Below are 19,439 nucleotides of genomic sequence, written 5' to 3' on the forward strand. Positions count from 1 at the left end.
GACGGTTATAGGAACCCGCCTGCGAATTTCACCTCGGGTAAGGCAAGAGGCTGCCTATTTTATCCTGGTCAGCCTCCCTCCTGCCACTTGTGTCTTGGCCAGGGACACACCGGGAGATCATGCAAGACAACGAAGTGACAGCGATGTTTGGAGATCGGCCACCCGGCCAAGGACTGCGTAGGCCCCCATCGCTGTACCCAATGCGGGGGGGAAGATCATCTCTCCCGCAGCTGCCCGCAGCGTAAGCCGACGTATGCCGGGGTGGTGCGGGCAGAGGCGGCGCTGACGGGGGACGGTGCGGAAGCCCAGCCTTCGTCCGGCGGCGCTGTTGTCCGGGGCCAGCGTGGCACGGTCTCCTTCTTCGCTGGCCACTTCCGAGGGGTCCCGGGCCGAGGAGGAGAGGACGCACCTGCTCTTTGTGGGAGCGACCAGGAAGAAGAAAAGGCGCAGGAGGGAGGCTCGGTCGATCTCCGCTACTACACCGGGGGTGCCGGTCTTGACCGCGACCCCTCAAAAGGGCCGAGAAGATGCTCCCTCCTCCACAGCTGTAGCTACCCCATCGTTCGGCCTTATTAGTTATCGACTTGTCTCGGGCGGGGTCTCCCCCAGGGTTCCGTCGGTCAGGGCCGGGGGACGAGTCCCACCTGACAGCTGTGGAGGAGGGAGATTTTTGTTTGGAAAAACTCTTGGAATAATTGATTTTAATTTGTAGATTTCATAGTATTTTAGAGTTTAAAATGTTTTAATTTTTGGATGTGTATTGTATGGAAGTTTAATGTTTATGGTTTTTAAGGATTGAGCAAAAGCAGAACGTGGCACTTCTGGCATGGTACTTTTCTTGGGGGTGTGGTACGTGTGTTTAAACCTTGTATTTAAACCACTTTTTGGTGCAAGGTTTTAAAGTCCCAGCTTCCTTTTGGATATTTATATTTGCTGTTAAATTCTGATGTTTGTTACTCTGCGCTGGTGAAACAAGATGTGTGGAGAAGTAAGCTCTGTCATCTTTGTGTTGGGAAATGTTTTTCTAATGAAATTGAGGATGTTATTTTATGTTTGTGATGTAGAATATTGGAAGTTTTATTTCTGTTCTTATGGTACTGAATGGGGGGGTGCGGTGGCGCAGTGGGTTGGACCGGGTCCTGCTCTCTGGTGGGTCTGGGGTTCGAATCCCACTCGGGCTGTCTTGCGACAGACTGGCGTCCCGTCCTGGGTGTGTCCCCTTCCCCTCCGGCCTTACGCCCTCTGTTGCCGGGTAGGCTCTGGCTCCCTGCGACCCCGTGCGGGACAAGCGGTTCAGAAAATGTGTGTGTGTGTGTGTTATTGAATAAAGTGGGGGGGGGAACATCTCGAGTTCCCTCCCCTGCACCCCAACTTGCAGGCAACCGTAAGAGTCCGGTTACAAATAAACTACGTACATGGACTGTACACAGATAAAACAGTGAGGTCGTCCAAGGTTAGGAGCGCATTGACCCCGAATGACCCCAGATGACCCCGAACGACCTCGTGAGCCGCTGGAGCGTTTGTGCGAGGGAAGAGCAGGGAGCACCAGGTGAGCACAGTGATTTACTTTATTGGGTTTGGCAGGAATACCGTGCACGAAGGTGTCGGATTTACACCGACCGCAGAGAACATGAAACGCGTCACAGGAAAACCGCACCCGAAACGACGCGGACGAAGAGCCCAAGTTTTGGAACGGCGCGAAGACGCGCGACGGCAGCGTGCTCGAGGACACGGCTCCCTGATCCGCTTCCCTGATCACGTGAGACTGCGGTGAAACGTGTGCTTGGAAGTGGGGCAGCAAAGTGCAAAGAGAAACCGCTGCTTTGTCCTCTAGGGGGCAGCAGTAGAGATTGTCGAGCTTCGGGGCGCTGAGAGGAGGGCGTGGCCTTCGAACCGGGGGCCGCTGGGGTGGGGCAGAGCCGGTGTCTTCCCAAAAGTAAACGTGCTCCGCACAGCTCTCGCGCCCTTACGCACGCACATGCGCACACACACCTTTGGCATGCAACACTGGACAGGGCTCTCCAGACAAAGGACACGTCCCCCTGCCGCTTTTACTGTAAACACTTGAGTTTGAAAGCACGTCCAGCGAGTGGGGGGCAGGGGGGGTATCAAATATTGATACACACTGTAACACAGACTGTAACAAACACTTATTGCATTGCTAACAAGTTACTTATTGCTTTGGTCAAACTTCGGAAGCTGTGCGTCGGCTCCCTCGCATCCTCCGTCCACCAGGTGGCGCCACCGACATTTCTTCGGTAAGATGTGGGAGGGGCCGCATCCGGTTCCGCGCTGCTCCTTAACCCCCCCCAAACGCTCAGAAGCCAAAAAGATCGTCTCTGTCGCCGGCGCCACCGTCCGGTTTGTCCCAGTCGGGGGAGAGGCACTCGTCCACAGCGAGATCCTGAGCGGTCAGCCCAATGTCCAGGACCTGGGGGTTCGTCCGAGACTCAGCGAGTCTGCAGGGGGGGACAAGGGGGAGGGTGAAAGGAGTCACGTGAAGGTGGTCCGTTGTATGAACCCCACCCTGCCCCTCCCCCGCCTGTGGATGACGACACGATGGGGACGGATGGATGGACACACAGCGTCTTTTGGCACTGCACCACTGATGCAGATCGGAACACACACACACACACACACACACACACACACACACTTCACATGCATGAAGAGCCACTGATGGTTCAACTGTGAAAGAGAAAACAGGAAGTCAATTAAGCTCATTAATGAGGACAAACTCCTTACGCACCGTTATTGTGTCCCTCTGCGAGACACACACACACACACCGTTACAGTGTTCTGCTGTGAGAGACACACTGTGTGCCAACCAGTTCGTCAACGCACCACGCTACACTTCTCGTACCGTTGCCATGGAAACCCAAAGCTTCCATTCTCATCCCCATGTGACAGGAGCTCGTCACTTACACAGCACCTGTCACCCCAGAGTGGGGCCACGCCCCCCCCACCACAGTAACCCTAACCCCACCCTCATTACGCACCCAGGGGGTCTCCTCGGACGTTGGGCAGATGGGGGGGGGGGGGGGGGTCTAAAATTAATTCTCAGAAGCGGCCGTGTGAGGTGAGCCAGCAAAGAACTCTGCCACACCTGAAGCAGGACTGTGACCAGTGGACCCCCCCACCTACATTGCACTGCCCCCCCCCATGGCAGAATTCTGAGCCGGTCTGTCCAGGGGCCCGTGGGCTGTGAAATGGTCCACAGAGATGGAGGCGACAGTGGATGTGGCACACAGGCAGGGGGCGCTGCGGTCACGACACGGTTACCTGCAGACGAGGCGAAGCTGTCCAGACTGCGGCTGGGGGCGGGAGGAGAACACAGGGGTCAGAGCGGTTCGAGAGCCGTGATGGCGCCGCCTGGTGGCCACCCACCAACACACACACACAATCCAGAAGGAGCGACCAACAGGGCGCCATTGGAACCGAACCCACAGCGCCACCACCCTCCGTGTGACGTCACAGCTGTAATTGTGAGTGTGACCAGCAGGAGGCGCCGTCACACCACTCAGGGGAGAGAGAATCCAGGCAGCAGATGATGCAGGCAACACTGAAGGGCTGCGACCCTCCTACTGTCTTCGGGTGTGTCACTTATTAATACTCGCCGTCCACTTCCATGCCACTTACATACCTCAGGGCTGTTCGAGTGTCAGCGCAGTTCTGTGCGCGCGTGTGTGTGTGTGTGTGTGTGTGTGTGTGTGGGTGCGCGCGCAGGATTGATTAGCGCAGCGGCTGTCGGCAAAAGTCCCCCGATCAGGGTGGAGGAGAAGAGCTCCAGCTGTAAGTGTGTGTGTGAAAAAAACTGATCTGAGATCAGGGGACGAGAGGCTTCACTGGAGCTCAGTAAACACACACACACGCGCACACACACGCGCGCACACACGCGCACGCACACACACACACACGCGCACGCACACACACACGCGCGCGCACACACGCGCACACACACGCGCGCACACACACACGCGCGCACACACACACGCACGCGCGCACACACGCGCACACACACACACACGCGCACACACACACACACGCGCACACACACACACACGCGCACACACACACACACGCGCACACACACACACGCGCACACACACACACACACGCGCACACACACACACACACGCGCACACACACACACACACGCACACACACACACACGCGCGCGCGCACTCCATTTCCTGCAGGGAATTTGACCCCCGAGCGGTGGTCCGCTGAAGCCCCGCCCCTTTTCCCGGCCCCGGAGACGAGCAGAGACCCCGAGGGACACTGACCTGGAAAAGGCTTCGTCGAGACCGTCGTCGAGCTCCTGTGGGGGACACAGAGGGACCTTCACACACAACCGTTTCTCACTCTCACACACACAGGTATTAACCGTGTCATTATTAGGCGAGTCAAATGGGGGTGGGGTCATCATCCAGAGGGTGCCTGAGCAGCTGTGTGTGTGTGTGTGTGTGTGTGTAGGTACCAGACTGACAGGAGCCTCTCTCACCCAGACAGTGTTGTTGTTCTCGGCTGCCTGTCCACGCGCCTCTTCACGCTGCGCCGCCGCGGGGTGTGTGCGCGACAGAGCCGCCCTGGCGCCCCCCTCCAAGTCCAGCAGGGTCCCGGTCGCCACTTCTGCTGGAACGCACGCACGCACGCACGCACGCACAGAGTCAGTCCCATCTCCTCCGTACCGCAATTCACCTTGTCTCCGGTAAACACCCCCTGCACCACCCACATTAAAGGGTCTGTTCTGGTTACCGCAGTAGCAGGACCCCATGGTGTCCCCTTTCACCAGACCTGTCCACCATGCACACGGGTCCCTGCGCTGAGCTCACATTACCAAGTGTCGCCCCCTGCTGGACAAGAGTCCCGTGTCCCCCCCCCACGGTCATGTGACCACACAGAGCATCACAGTAACAAAGAGACAACATGGGGCAGCGGGGGGGTCAAGGTCCGCAGTGACCCCCCCCCTCCAAAAGGGCAGGTGGAGGAAGTTACCTCAACTGCGCTCCAGCGAGTGGAGCATCAGACAGGAAGTGGCAGCACCAGCCACAGAGGAGACCATGACTTCCTGTTAGCAGCTCAAGCGAGGTGAGAGGGGGGGGGGGGGGGGGGGGTGTCACACTGCCTGTGTCCTCTAACTAGTGGGGACAGCAGGTAGGGTTAGGGTTCAATTCCCACCTCCATCTGTAGTACCCTTGAGCAAGGTACTTTCCATAAATTACTCTGGTAAAATTACCCAGCAGCGTAAAAGGGTAAATAATGGTAAGAAATCTAACGGTGTAAGAGGAAAAGAGAACCAATGGGGTGGGCGAGCAAGCGAGCGAGCGAGAGAGAGAGCGAGGCCCCGCCCACTTACCCCCTCCCCGCAGGCTGACCAGGCTGGCAGAGCTGTCCGACTGCGAGCTGCTGACCGCTTCTCCGTCCGACTGACCGCACTTGTCCTTCTCTGGGGGGGGCACAGTCAGAGGTGGGGGCTCCATTCACTTCCAGGAAGAACAGTCTTCCTGTCCAAGTGTCCCTTTCGTTCTCTCTCCCACACACACACACACACACACACACACACACACACCCCCCCCCCCCCCCAAACTGGGAGACACACTGCGCTAAACTGCACTTCCGCACATCTGAACTCCTGTGATCATTAATATTAATTCTATCAATTATTAATCACTTTGCTCCCAGACATGTTTTTGCGGCTTTTTGAGGTCCTCCCCCCTCTCTCTCTCTCTCTCTCTCTCTCTCTCACACACACACACGCACATGCACAATTTTGTTGAGACCCACAATCCTCTGGGGTTCCACATTCCTAGAGACAGACAGCAGACCTTTGAAGAGCAGCACAAACACCCCCCCAGCCCACCCCCAACTGGCCCTTTAATATTGATGTGTGTGTGTGTGTGTGTGTGTGTGTGTGTGTGTGTGTGTGTGGGGGGGGGGGGGTACAGAGAGACACTGCAGCCTTGATCTGCAAGTGGAGTAAACACACACACAGCCAGGATGAGGCACCGCAGTGCAGCCACATCATTAATACACTGTGGAAAAGTAAACGCTGTTCCTTAACCATGTTCCCTATCTGGCGTGTTTCATGTGTTCTCACATGTCAAGACCACAGCGCTCCTAATAAACAGACCCCTACGGACGAACGGATGGACACGCGCGCACACGCACACACACACCTACCGTCTTTGGCAGCTTGCCAGAACTCAAAGGCCACCTTGAAGGCCTGAGCGACAGTCAGTGTCACAGCCTGGGCCTGCGACAGAGTGAGAGGTCAGGGGGTGCGCAATGCATCATGGGTAACAGCTGAGCACTCTGTACTCTGGATGTGCCTGGGGTGGCGGGGGTGCAGCAAGGGATTGTGGGAAGGAGGGCTGGAGCCCCCACCTTACTGGGAGGAAATGGAGTGAACAGGAAGGAGGGAGCAGGGTGGGGTATGAGTCCATGGCCTGCTGGGAGTACAGGAATGTGGGAGCAGAACGAACACACACACACACACACACACTCACCACCTTCCTCTTGGCACACAGGTAGGCGTGACACTCAAGTGTGTCGTTGTGTTGGCTCTGCGCAATGTATGCAAACACCTTGTCGTGGGTCTTGTCCGCCGTGCAGTACGATATCCTGGGGGGGGGGGGGGGGGGGGGGGGGGAGGGGGTATTACACAATCAAACAGAAATCACACAGATGCCAAACATCTGTTGGCCATTACTGCAAAATGACAAATTTACACACTGGTGTGGAATTCAAAAAAAAAAAAAAAAAAAAACCCATAATGTGCACAAGGCCTTGAACCCAGAACATGGCGGGGGGGGCAGTGACATTAAAAGCCACCCCTGCCCCCCACTCACCTGTATATGGAGACGTTCTCGATCTGCTGATTGGTGGCGCTGTCGTACAGGACGATTCCTCGCGGCGACACCTTCAGCGTCACCTTCTGCAGCTTCTTCCCGCTCGCTTTGGCCTGAGGAGAGAGGGCGCAAACAGAGCAGGACCGCGAGTGACCGCCGGTAAACAAGCGGAGTCGCGTCGCCATGGCGACAGCGAGCGGGACACTCGCACGACCGCATCCAAAACGCACAGCAGCTGCCTCTGTAACCCGAAACCGAAGTAGCGGGAGGAACTCGACGAGGGCGGCGGGACGAGAGGCGCTGGAGACGGTCGAATGGGGGGCAGCGGGGGAGTACGGTTACAGCACACGCTCCAGAAGAAGGGCGTGCGAGCTGCCGCTTGACGCCAGGCAGGGCGGGGTTGCGTCAGGACAGGAAGGAGCGCCACGGAACCCGGTCGCAGAGCGGAACTCTGCAAGGAGGGGGGCGCGACCCCGCATCCTCCCGCTCGCCCTCGGTCTTTCCAGGACACCTCCCTTCCGAGAGTCTACAACAGCAGCACCAGATGGGGTCGGGTTCAAATCCCAGGAAAATCACTGGGCCGATAATCCCATAATCCGTCTCCACGGGCCGCTGCCTTCAAGCGCCGAACGGACGCGTCGTCGGCCCGTCGAGGCACCCGGGTGTCCGTGGACCCCCTGCGGTTCGGCACCGGGACCCACTTCTTAGCACTTTCACGCAGAGGGAAGCGTTGCGCCGCGAAGTCGGGCGAACAAACGGACGGACAGATAATCACGGAGCGAACGAGGGAGCGTGGGGGCGGAGCCACGGCAGGGAGGCGGGGCAAACTCACGGTGGCAACGATCCTCTTGACGGCGGCGGCCGAAAGCTCCTCCCCCTTGGGCTGCTCCACCAGCGTCATGCCCAGGTACTTGAGGTTGAAGGCCATCCCCTCGAGCAGCGTCTCCCTCGTGTCCGTCCAGTTCTCCGGCAGCTCTGCGGGGGGCGACGCAACCGGTCAGCTGCGTCCACGCGCACGCACGCACGCATACGCACACGCTAATGGGGATCACTGGGGCTGAGGGTCAAGGGGGAAGGGACCACGTGCGGTCCTGTGCCGTGTCGATCGCAGAGCCTCAGGTCAGGAAGGGAAACTCGCGCTGCTGTCCATTTACTGTGCAAGTTTGCCGTGTTTCTCCAACCGAGTTCAGCAAGAGTAGGGGGGCGCAGCATGTCCAAGCGCTACGAGGATTTACCGCGCTTCTCGCCGCGTTCCTGTGGTTTTAAAACCCTCAACAGGAGAGCTGCGTTCCTCTGACTTGGGTGGTTTCACTGCTCCTCCCGCTCTGCACTCAGCGTCTCTCGAAGTGCTGCTACGCGTCAACCGCACGTCCACACGCTCGGCGACACTTTTTGGACGCGTGCAGATTCTGCCAGGTTTGTGACACAGTAAAAAAGTGTCACCGTCCCTCACGTCGCCACGACGTCACGGGGTCCGAACCCCCAACGAGACCCGTGACGGGCGGCGACCGCAGCGAGGAGGCGGAGCCTACGATTCCCTTACCTCCCGTGAGCCCCGGGGCCCAAGGACGCAAAGGGCAGCGCCCTGCGGAAAGCCTCCCGCTGCTCTGCGCCACACGCACCTGCTCACGCACCAGCGACGCGACACGACACCAAAGCGGCATGATTGACCGCGCCGGCGAGGGCAACCCGGGTCACAGACAGGCTGACAGAATGCGCTGCGCGAGTCTCCAGCGACACACTCACCGTGGCGAGCGCAGCCGCGCGCACAGGGCCGACGAAGGGCACACGCCGTATCTCGAAAGAATCTATAAATAAACGAGGGCAGAAGATACGAACGGCTTTGATACAGCGAACTTCCTGTAGACAATCGACACAAATCACCTTCCAGCCTTCGAGTCTGGGCTCTGCAGGCACCGGGAGCACCTGAAACTGACTGTCCGCCGGCTTTTAACCCTTAACTCTTCCGCCCGCGGCGGCCTTCCGGAAAAATCTCACCGTCGGCTCATTCCACGTCGACCACCGAGCGACGTGAGGCCTAGTCCAGGCCAACCGCGAGGTCCCGAGGGCATGTCGCTACAGGCGGTCGAAGTGTAAATCGACGAGTGACCACTGAAGGAAGCCACACGCACTGCGGAAGTCTTTTCCTGTACTGTGGGAACATCTGGAAATCAAACACGGGGAAGTTCTTTACGTCGCCATCGTGTCGCTCGAAAACGGCTCTCCGGCTCTTTGGAACAGAGCGAGGACTTTAGAAGACCGAAAAGGGTCATCGGCGGCTCGCTGAAGTCGAGCCGCGTCCCCCCCGGTGCCACGAGGACGGCGTAGAAGCGTCACGGAGCGTGCGGCCCTTGGACGGGGCACCGTGGAGCCCAAAGGGCAGCCTGACGAACTCGCACACGCCGCACTCTCGCCACGTGGGAATCTGGGACACGTCCCGCTGCAGGGACAGGCCCGGCTGGAGAGCCGCGGAGAATATTAAACACACGGGGGGGTAGCGCTGCAAGAGTGACCCTGTGTTTAAGCCTCTCTCACACACACACACACACGTCCCACTGGTGAAGTTTACCACAGAGCTCACCGCAGGTGCAGCACAAGCCGCTCAGAACCGCACTGTACAAAGAGTGTGAAGTGATCACGAAAACAGCCGGTGCCCCATCTCCTCAGCAAGTGCGAATGCTGCGTCCTGGTCCTCAACCTTCTTTCCGTCACAATTGGAACGCGCGGAGGACACGGACGCGACCACGCGAAACCTTCTTGTGGACTTCCCAGGCGGGAGGACTGGCTGACCGGGGCAACGCTTGACGGTAGCTGCTTGGCCCGATAAGTTTTCAGTAAAGACGTCCCGATAAAGGAACTTGCGGGCGAAGAAGCAGCGGAGCTCGTCTACACAGGAGAAAGATCCGAACCCGACCCCTTCGCTCTAACCACTACGCCCCCTGCTGGTGCCTCTTCCGGCAGATGAGCAGAGCGGAAGAAGATCCAGTAGAGAAACACCAGCAAAGGTGTGTAGCAACATGCTGCGTGATTCCGGGGGCTCACTCAAGTACCTTGCGTGTGTGTGTGTGCGTGCGTGCCCACGGGAGAAACAGGAAAGGACACACACACACACACACACACACACACCCCCCCAAAGGAGTACAATACCACGCTGCACTGCCAACGTTCTGCAAGGCTGAATAAATGACCTGTGGGGAGCGAACACTGACTCCGCGGTTCTGCAATCGGACCCGGGGCCCGGCCGCGGTCAGCGGCGCGGGGAGGGTGGGCCGCGACCCAACGCACAACGGACTCCATTGTGGAGCCGGACAATGCGGGACACGGGGAGCGGAGGCGGAACGGCTCCCCAGCGACACGTGGCATTTCGCCTGGCACCAGCCGTCGTGCTGGAAACGCACTTCGCACCGAGCGACGCTTACACTCCGCCGGGCCGCGCGAGCGAGCGCAGGGGGCTTGGACCCGAGTCCAGCAACCGTCATCACGCCACACTCCTCTCTGAAATTTTTTGCACAGATATTTAAAACGTATTAATTTACGGCACTTTTTAACATCATCGTTCAAAACAACTGTTACTGATAAACGTGATCGATAAAAAGCTCTGCAGCCCACAGCATTATTTCTCAGCTCTGGCTCTGTCCACAGACAGTGCAAAGGAGCTACAGGAGGCTGCATGTTCAAGACCTGGCCACTGTCCTACCGCGGTACTTTACTGGACCTCAACCTCAACAACGGTGAGTTGGTGTGAAAGACAGGGGGGGTTAGTATCATTTTCAAATCAAGAGTGATGATCAGCGAAGAGATGAGAAACTTGTTCCCCAAAAGTATTTCTGAGTCTGGAACGGATGTTCTTTTCTAATAACCACACGGTCGTTCCGGGAAACTTTACGTTCAAAACGAAACACGTCTTTCGTACCGTCGCCGTCACGCAAGCAAAGAGCAGCAGCGCGGCGCATCTTCACGTGTCCCTCACCAGTCACCAGGTACACGCGACTCACGCAGCCTTCCGGTCACGCGTGTGACGTCGTCTTAATCTGTCCAGGGAACACTCCGAGCTCCTCTAAGAGCCTTAGTCTCCGTCCCGAGACGCACCAAGTGGCCTCACATCCGTTCCAGACCGGTCCAAGCTGTCCACCGGGGGGTGGGGCACAGGCCAGGACACGCCCCCAAGGCCCAGCCAAATCCAGGGCCAGCTCATTTGTGTCCGCCCTAAGCGCGGTCATCGTCAAACTCATCGCCATCGTCGTCGTCCGAGGCTGTGCCGTATCAGTCCGGCGCAAAGGTCGCCATCCAGCAACAGCAGCGGTCAGTGGTCAACTCTACGGCCAGCGGGCCTGGGCTCTGCGATAATGACCCACAGTGGAACGCCGCTTGCGGAAGTGTGCGTGGGGGGGGGGGGCGGCGGTGACACGCACAGCCTCGGCACAGGAACCAACTTGCAGGGAACACGGTGGAAGAATCCGCAGCAGGAGGAGAAAAGCTGCGAGGCATCATCATCTGCCAGAGCACCGCGGTAACATGTGGTAACACGTGGTAATGTGCGGTAGCTCACCCAGGTGGAGCCTGTGCCTCACAGAGCCCAGTTCAAAGCCCACCGAGAACCAAGAGGCGGTGCAGGAAGGACCAGGGTACGAGAGGCCCGAGGAAACGTGTCCCTGGCGAGAGCCCTGAACCACGACCGTTACTGAGCAGCGAGGACGGTCAGAGCGACCGTCCCCTTCCACCGGAGCAGGGTTAGGGTCGGCGGATCTGCTCCCCAATACCGACCAGACCTGATGGCTCTAGAGCCCCCCCCCCCCCACACTGCTACGCTCCTCCACCCCCACCCCCTCCAAAAAGGTCCAAAATGAGAACCGGAAACGTTTTCGCTTCTGACTCCGATGTAGCGCGATGACACTATCTGTCACTCAGAAGTGCGGTGCAGTCGACCACGGCTGTAGCAGGAGGCGGCGGCGGCGGCGCCGGGGTCGGAATCCCACTCTGGGTGGGTGGGCGGGGGGGCTACTGTCCTGCGCACCCGTTTCCGAGGAGACGAGGACTTTGTTGCCGTTAATCAGCGTTTTGACTTGACACACGAACCTTGAAGTGATTAAACGGTTGCTTCATGATGACAGTGGGAGGGGTGTAATTATCACCCCTGGCAACCAAGGCCTCCGCTGGGGGGCGGGGGGGGTCTCAGTGGCGAGGCAAGAGCTTCACTGACTCTTCATGAGGGACTGCAGACGGGTAGACATTGGTGCGTGCGCGCGCGCGCACGCACACACACACACACACACACACACACAGCAGACAGTGGAGCCTGTTCTCACGGGAAAGAGACACACAACCTCAGCAAGAACCGGTGGCCCTCGAGAGCCTTTTCCCAGAATGCCACTGGCCATGCTCATGTTCACAGCGGACTCTCACACATGCACACACGCTCCACCCTCCCCGTTATCAATAGTTAACGAGCCCCCCCACCCACCCTCTCAGCCCCTTTGAAGACGGAGAGCACCGACACTGATGATGATGGGTGACGAAGGCGCTGACGGGCGACCGGCTGCCGGAGCTCAGATCAAAGAGCCGCCGAGACTCGCGAGGTTCGGGAGCCGACAGCGTCGGGACGACGATCCCGCCAGGCCCCGCCCGTACAGGGTGGCGGGGAGGGGGGTTAGGGGGCATTACAGGAGGAGAACTCATCCACCGAGGGACTCGTTCACTTCGACCGTCCTGCAGGGGGCGCAGGGTCTTGCCTGTCCCTGCTCTGTCCAGGTGTGTCCACCGCTGTCTCCCGTCCCTCAGGTGCCCCTGCTGTCCTCCCAGTCGCCGAGGGCTTCATCACAGGGGTCCAATCAGTCCTCATACTACAGTTATCATCATCATCATCATTATTATTCTTATTAGCGTGCGTTGAGCTCACACCTCTGTCCACCGTGAGCGGGCGTAAATAGACGCCGGACAGCCGGTACTGCAGTGGCCAGAACTACTGCCTTTGGACCCAGAGGTCACAGGTTCGATCACCACTGCCAGTTGGAGTACCCTTGAGCAAAGTACTTACCCTAAACTCGTGCGATGAACACGGTTCATATATGGTGAAAGACAGTAACTGTAGTGTAGAATCGCACGTCTGTATCCAACTTGTGTCTCTTCCTGCTGCTCTAATGAACACTTTGTTGTATTTTCTACGAGATGTTCGTCGCTTTCGACTCAAGTGTCTCATAAATGTAATAAATGTAAATATACCACACACTGGCACTACCGCGTGCCTGCCCATCAGGGGAACTTTCTCTCTCTCTCTCTCACACACACAGGTCCGAACCCACCCAGCGCTACCCGCTGCGCCACTGTGCGGCCGCAACGTCTCCACAAGTAGGAGCTGGAAGTAAAGTGTCTTTTTAATCCCAGAACTCGGAGCTGAAAGGGTTACAGCGCTGACCGGCGAACGGAATAACGAGCGCGCGCGCGCACACACACACACAGCTAAGACAGCAGAGCCTCTGGGTTTAAACAAACACACCGCGATGGATGTGTGTCAACTTCGGACAACCAAGTCAGTCAGTCAGTCACTCGCCCTCTCTCTCTCTCTCTCTCTCTCTCTCCCACACACACACACACACACACACACACACACGGAGAGTTAACGATCCTGATTTCACACACAGAACAGCAGGATAATTTACTACAACACTCCATTTATATAACTACCGCGTAAACTATTATTAAGTCTGTGCGTGGCACCGAGCGGAGTGACTCCCTCCGACTGCGAACGAACTCACTCTTGTGTCTGCCGACCCCCCAGGACTGCTTGGCGATGCTCGGGCTGCGGATGATCGCTCTGCCCGCCGACTTCAGCGCGTCCATGGCTGCGGCGGGTCCGAGACGGGCAGCGCGAGCCCCTCCGCCGTGCCGTGCGCGCGCGCGCTCACACACAAACCGCCGCTCCTCGAACTCGCGCTCCGAGCGACAGTGCGTCCCCGCGCTCCTTCCTCGCGGCCGCCCTCGACTCCACAGATCACGTGTGCGCGCGAGGGGCGGCGTTACACGTGTAGATCCGGCGGATGATGCGCAGCGGACGCCCCCTGCTGGCGGTGCAGAACAAGACGCGGCGGCGGCGGCGGCGGCGGCGTCGGACGCGTGGACGCGTTGTCACAGTAACATGTGGATACATTGTTGCGCTGCTCTTTCTTTGTGTCCGAGCGCGCGGCGCCCGGCACGTTCCCCCTGCGGACAACGTGTGTGTGTGTGTGTGTGTGTGTGTGTGTGTGTGTGTGTGTGTGTGTGTGTGTGTAATGACGCTCCGGATGGTGGTGGCGGGTCTGGTGTGTCTCTGCTCCGAGTGGGTGTGGTCAGCGCACAGACTGGTATGAACAAGATCCGAGCTCTGAAAGGGGACTCAGCACCCATGTGGGGGTCGCTGGGAAGGGGGCGCGCACACACACACACACACACACACACACACACACACACACACACTCACACACACTCTTCCACCTCCTGCAGACAGGTTAACTATGAGCCGGGTCTGTTCATGAGTCACCAGTGACACACAACCTGTGTGTGTTGTTCCAGGAAACGGCCTCGTTCGCCTTTACACAGCAATGTGGGTGAAGGATTAACAGCTCCCCACACAGGAGTGTCTGCGTCCTACCTGCGGACAGTGTCTTCGTCTCAATCGCCATTAACACGCTGCAACTCCGACACCGTTGTCCGCTGGCACCTGGGGGGCTTCAGGGGACCGATGGGACACCAGACAACCAGGGGGACCAAAGTAACACAACCGTGACCGACTGACCGCCCCGCAGCTGAGGTGTGCGTCGATGGACATTGTGGATAGCGTGAACACTGACACTGCAGACACTGTGACTGCGGACGCTGCGCAGTGGGAGACCAGTGTGATTCTGTGTTCATGGAAACGTGAGGAAAATGAAGAAGATCAGTGGGAGAAAAGAAGGAAGGAGTTACTGAGGAATTCCAGGATTGATGAGATGACTTGGCCTTGATAGTCTCTTTCATGCGTGCACACACACACACACTGTGTGCTGAGGTGTGTATCTGCTGTTGAGCACTCCAGTGCTGCCTATGAGAAAGAGGACAGTACCCCCCCCCGCCTGGCACAAAGTGGGTTGTCTTGCAGGCCTGACTTCCCCCTCTTGTCGAAGAAGGGACCATCACAGGGGCATTATGGGTAGCAGGAGACACACACTCCCATCAGACTTGCTCTACTTATCGCCATGGTTACAGGTGCCTCCATAGTGTCGCCTTCCACGTGTCAGCGCAAGGCAGGGAAGGCAGCGTGTGCAGCCGCTGTGTGTCGGCTTGGCGCCGCAGTGCGTGAGGAACTCCGCGTTTGACTTCCTCGAGGTACAAACCGTCACCTCAAGAGCAGTACACGCTCCCACGTCTCCATGGCGACCCTCTGAGGGCCTCCTGTCCCGATGCCCACCCGTTTCCCAACGTGGGTCATGCCGTCAACACCCCCGTGCGCCGACACCCTGCTTAAGTCATTTTCAATATTTGCTTTGCTCACTGCGCTCGCTCTAATCCCGCTGATCCTCGAGAGGGCGTGGCGAGCGAGGCGGGCTGCGGGCGAGCGAGGCTGGCTGCGGGCGAGCGATGCGGGCTGGGGGCAAGCGAGCTGTTTACGGGGCTGTGAGGACACAGTGGAGCGAAAAAGGGCTTTATCCACCATCTGCGTCCAGCCACTGAAGGAAAGGTACGGCACCCAGTGACGGAGCCCCACCCCACCGACACAGCGCAACCCTATTGCCTCGACCGCGTTTCCGTGCCCCCCGCCCCGAGTCGTCCTCTCAGCAAACGGCAGAGTCCAGGCGTCCTCCAGATGATGTCTTCGTCCACTCAGCTCTCCACAGACACTTCCAGGCCTTGTGATAGGGGGCGCTTTTCCAGTCTGCGCTTCGCACACACACAAGGATTGTGGGGCGAGGGCTGGAACGTGTGTGTGTGTGTGTGTGTGTGTGTGTGTTTGCCTTGGGGCTCAGCAGACAAACAGGATTTCTCAACCCCCCCCACCATCTTGGCCCCCTTCCCCATCTTATTGTCCACTGTGACACGCCTCAGCTGTCAATTAGGTTACAGTGTGTGTTGGGGGGGTGTCGCCCCAACACCCTGACTGAACAAGAGTCTTGAGAGTCTGAGAACTGAGTAGAGAAAGGGAAGCAGCTTGGGCTTCGGTACCACATTTACAGTTCTTTTACTGCAGTACTGCTGAAGGACCACCGGTCCCCAGCTCCAGAAGTGTGTGAGGGTGTGGGGAGGGTGTGCATATCATACGTACACACATAGATACACATGTAGATACACACGCACAGTATGCACATTATTTACCCTACCTGATACACACTCACACAAGGCACATACATAATTCATGAAGCCGCTGTTGATTCCTTGAAAGGCCTCCTGTTTGGCCATGGGGGCAGGGTCCGTGTGTGTGTGTGGTGGTGGGGGGGGTTAGTGCCATCAAGTCAGTTCTGACTCGTGGTGCCTGCTTGAGTGGTTTCCAGTGTCCAGGAGGGTACGCAAAGTGATTTACCGTGGCCTTCTTCCGAGTACCTCTGGGGATGGCGAACACGGAAAGAAAAGAAACGCCCCACAGACTGAGCTGGATTCAAATCCAGAACCAAGACCAGAGCCTAGGAGCTGCAAGGCACCAGCACTACTTGCTGTGACACCACGACGATCATGACTTTAATGACCAGTACAAGTTTCGTTCACATATCGATCATAATTTGTGCCGGAAGATCAGATCGTGAAAGAAATCGTACGGAGCGGAACTCTTCATAACCATGAAATGGTAAATAGACCAAGCTCCTGAACCAAAGGAGGTCCAGTCATTCTTCTCCAAACATGCAAAATTCCATCCTTTCCATTCGCACTCAAACAATACTGGATTGAAAGCCAAGTGTTGGATATTAGAGCTGCTCTGGGGACCTTTAAATCCAGGCTTAAGACCCTTGTGTCCAAAACCACACACACCTTTCCCAGTTATTGTTCATTTGGCCATTTTTTAACTTTATCTGTTCTCGCCTGCTGCAGTGGTGCAGCGGGTGGGACTGCGCTGGACCGGTGTCCCCCCCAGGGAGGACCGCCTCTATGGGTTCCGGCGCAGCGCCCGTGTTGGACAGATGGACCCTGCTCTTCTTTTCTCGCTGTAATGTCCTAGGTGTTGCTATTCAGTGTAAACACACCCTTAAAGTGCTGCGTGAAGCTGTGCTTAACTGCGTTAAATAATTGCAACAATGTCAGCAAACAATTACAGTAACAGCTACTGTAAATCAATAAACCCCTCCGCTGCTTGTAACTTTGTGAGAAATGAGTCATACGACAGGATGTTGTCTTTCAGAACTAGTTTTATCATGTTAAGTAGGGCTTCGCCTTTCAGCAGAACAACTTTTCCTTTAGGGCTCCTTGCCACGATGGATCATACAGAGTGCGGCGCTTCCTAAACGACATGCGTGAGCTGCCACATCTGTCAGCTGCGTCGTGGTAAGGTGTGTGTCCTGGCACTCGCTGGAAGGATTGTCACGCATGGGGCCTTTATCACACGAGGGAAACCTGTACAGGTAAAAGGATGGTAACGAGAGATGGGGGGGAGTAGCAGCAGCAGGAGGAGGAGGAGGAGTCACAGAGGCCCAACATTTCCTGCATGTGTCCACAGGGGAGCAGAACGATGAAGGAAAACGGACTGAGCTCAGGCTGACACTCCGGAGGGACTTCCTGTATTAAAGTGAAAAAAGAGGGACCGCTGGAAGGAGCTCTACAACAAACAGGTTTCTTCCTCATGAGTGAGTGAGTGAGTGAGTGAGTGACAACATACTAAATGGTGACCTGTGGACTGAGTTACACTCGTCTCTATACATGTATGGGGGGGGACTTGAGCCCAGGAATGTTGCCTGGTACTTCCAGTCAAGGCAACAGCAACAGACTTTAAGGAACCAACGCCACCTTGTGGCAGGAAAGAGCTTCACGTGAATAAATGTCTAAAAGTTGCTGTGAAAACACTGCAGCAGACAGACATTTTCACAGTTTGCGCGAAGAAGATCTAAGTTTCTGTTGTCTTTGAGGAAGTCTTTGGGTGCACTGAGACTGAGCTCAACCTCAGTGTAACCTGGGGCTGGAGCAGAGAGAAGCGGTTCAGCCGCAGGCTCCCTCCTCTACGGTGGCGGGAGATGGAAACAGCAATTATTTCAAACAGGAGCACGTCGCTTGCAAGAAAAGTTTATTCCTTGTCAACCTCACAGAAAGCGAGAACGCAGCAAGAACGAAGCCGAGATCAGTTCTAGAAAGAAAAGCTGAACAGGCAAAAAAAAGAGGGAAAATCAAAAAGAAAGGTGAGTGAGAAAACCAATAAAAAGCCCATAACACCACTGCACTCTGCAGGAAGCTTTCCCATGAACACGAGGGCCCATGTTTCTGCGGGTGGGTGAGTGAGACCACACCACAACAAAGCTACTGAGTCTTACACACACACACACACAGCAGAGGTTGGGGGTTGGGGGGGGGTTCTTCAGCATGAACCCTATACTGTATCACAACAGCCACAGAGAATCTGTACAGGAAATTAAAGAATGGCACAAGTCAGCAAAGTCCTGTTTCCCCAGAGGCTACTGCAGACAGGGACCACCAGGACCATCGCCTTTCCCCTACAGCCCAGTGACATTTTACACCCAGTGACTGAGCCAGTTTAGCACCATTTCCATATGCACTGACCAATGTATCAGGTGTATGTTTACTAGTCAATTTTTTAAATAATTTAAATTTTTTTTTTTTTTAAAAAAAAAAAGTATTTACTTGGCACATAAATTAATACAGCTGAACATTCAAGTGCAAACATGATTACAAGTGAAGACTAACCCTGAAAGGTGGTGGAACAATACTATGTAACAAGGTCAAGTGCAGCAGGTACCGCAGGCTCCGCCCTCTGCCTGTTTTCCCCCATTCTTGTGTGTGTGTGCACGCACGCCTTTTTTTTTTTTTAGGCAAACACACACACTAATCAGCCCTACAGCAAAGTGAATGTATCCATGGTGAGAGGAGGACCTTGCTGGTGTCTCCCATCCACAGCAGACTCTTGAATAGCTGAGGCCAAGTGGGCAGGGCTGATCTAGTCTCAAGGCACTGAGTACATGAGAGCTGGCAAGTTCAGCGCTCAGGCTGTTCACTGGGGACCAAACGGTCACTGCATTCGACCTTTTCCCCGTAAGATTAGCTAATGTGCTTCAATAAGTTACTCAGGGTCACTTTGATGGCTAAACACTGAAATGTCGCCGTTCGTCAGCCGGGTTACGGGAACTGTCCGGAAAGTGGGCAGCCATAGCGGCACACGGACGCCCCCCCTCCGGCAGCTGACAAACTGAGGGGCTGTGCCGTGCACCCGAACTAGGTTACACAATGGGATACAACTAGAACTTCTGCTGGCAGAGTGGTACATTCATTAGAACCCACCAACAGTAACATTCTTCCACGGTAAACCAGAAGACTCCTCTCTTCACCACCTCTTCCGCACATGTCAGCTACTCATGCCGTGTGTGTGTGTGTGTGTGTGTGTGTGTGTGTGAGAGAGAGAGAGAGAAAAAGAGACAACTGCAGGTGTGA

The 19,439-nt window shown here is 56.6% G+C and overlaps 1 protein-coding gene across 2 annotated transcripts; it reads right to left on the minus strand.

Moving 5' to 3' along the window:
- Positions 1 to 1,556: 1,556 nt before the first annotated feature.
- ldlrap1b (low density lipoprotein receptor adaptor protein 1b) lies at positions 1,557 to 13,848 on the minus strand. 2 transcript variants are annotated; one of them, XM_018746994.2, is made up of 9 exons: positions 13,604 to 13,848; positions 7,684 to 7,826; positions 6,852 to 6,964; positions 6,510 to 6,624; positions 6,184 to 6,256; positions 5,360 to 5,449; positions 4,505 to 4,632; positions 4,287 to 4,321; positions 1,557 to 2,459 (listed from the first exon to the last, which is right to left on the minus strand). In XM_018746994.2, exons 1-9 carry the CDS (start codon positions 13,686 to 13,688, stop codon positions 2,318 to 2,320), a joined length of 924 nt encoding a protein of 307 aa, XP_018602510.2. In that variant the 5' UTR covers positions 13,689 to 13,848; the 3' UTR covers positions 1,557 to 2,317. The 2 variants fall into 2 exon arrangements, with proteins under 2 accessions (XP_018602510.2, XP_018602509.2); XM_018746993.2 differs by having other exon boundaries at positions 4,505 to 4,635.
- Between the last annotated feature and the right edge of the window lie 5,591 nt (positions 13,849 to 19,439).

Source organism: Scleropages formosus, chromosome 15, assembly GCF_900964775.1.
Source record: "Scleropages formosus chromosome 15, fSclFor1.1, whole genome shotgun sequence".
NCBI classification, from domain to species: Eukaryota; Metazoa; Chordata; class Actinopteri; order Osteoglossiformes; family Osteoglossidae; genus Scleropages; species Scleropages formosus.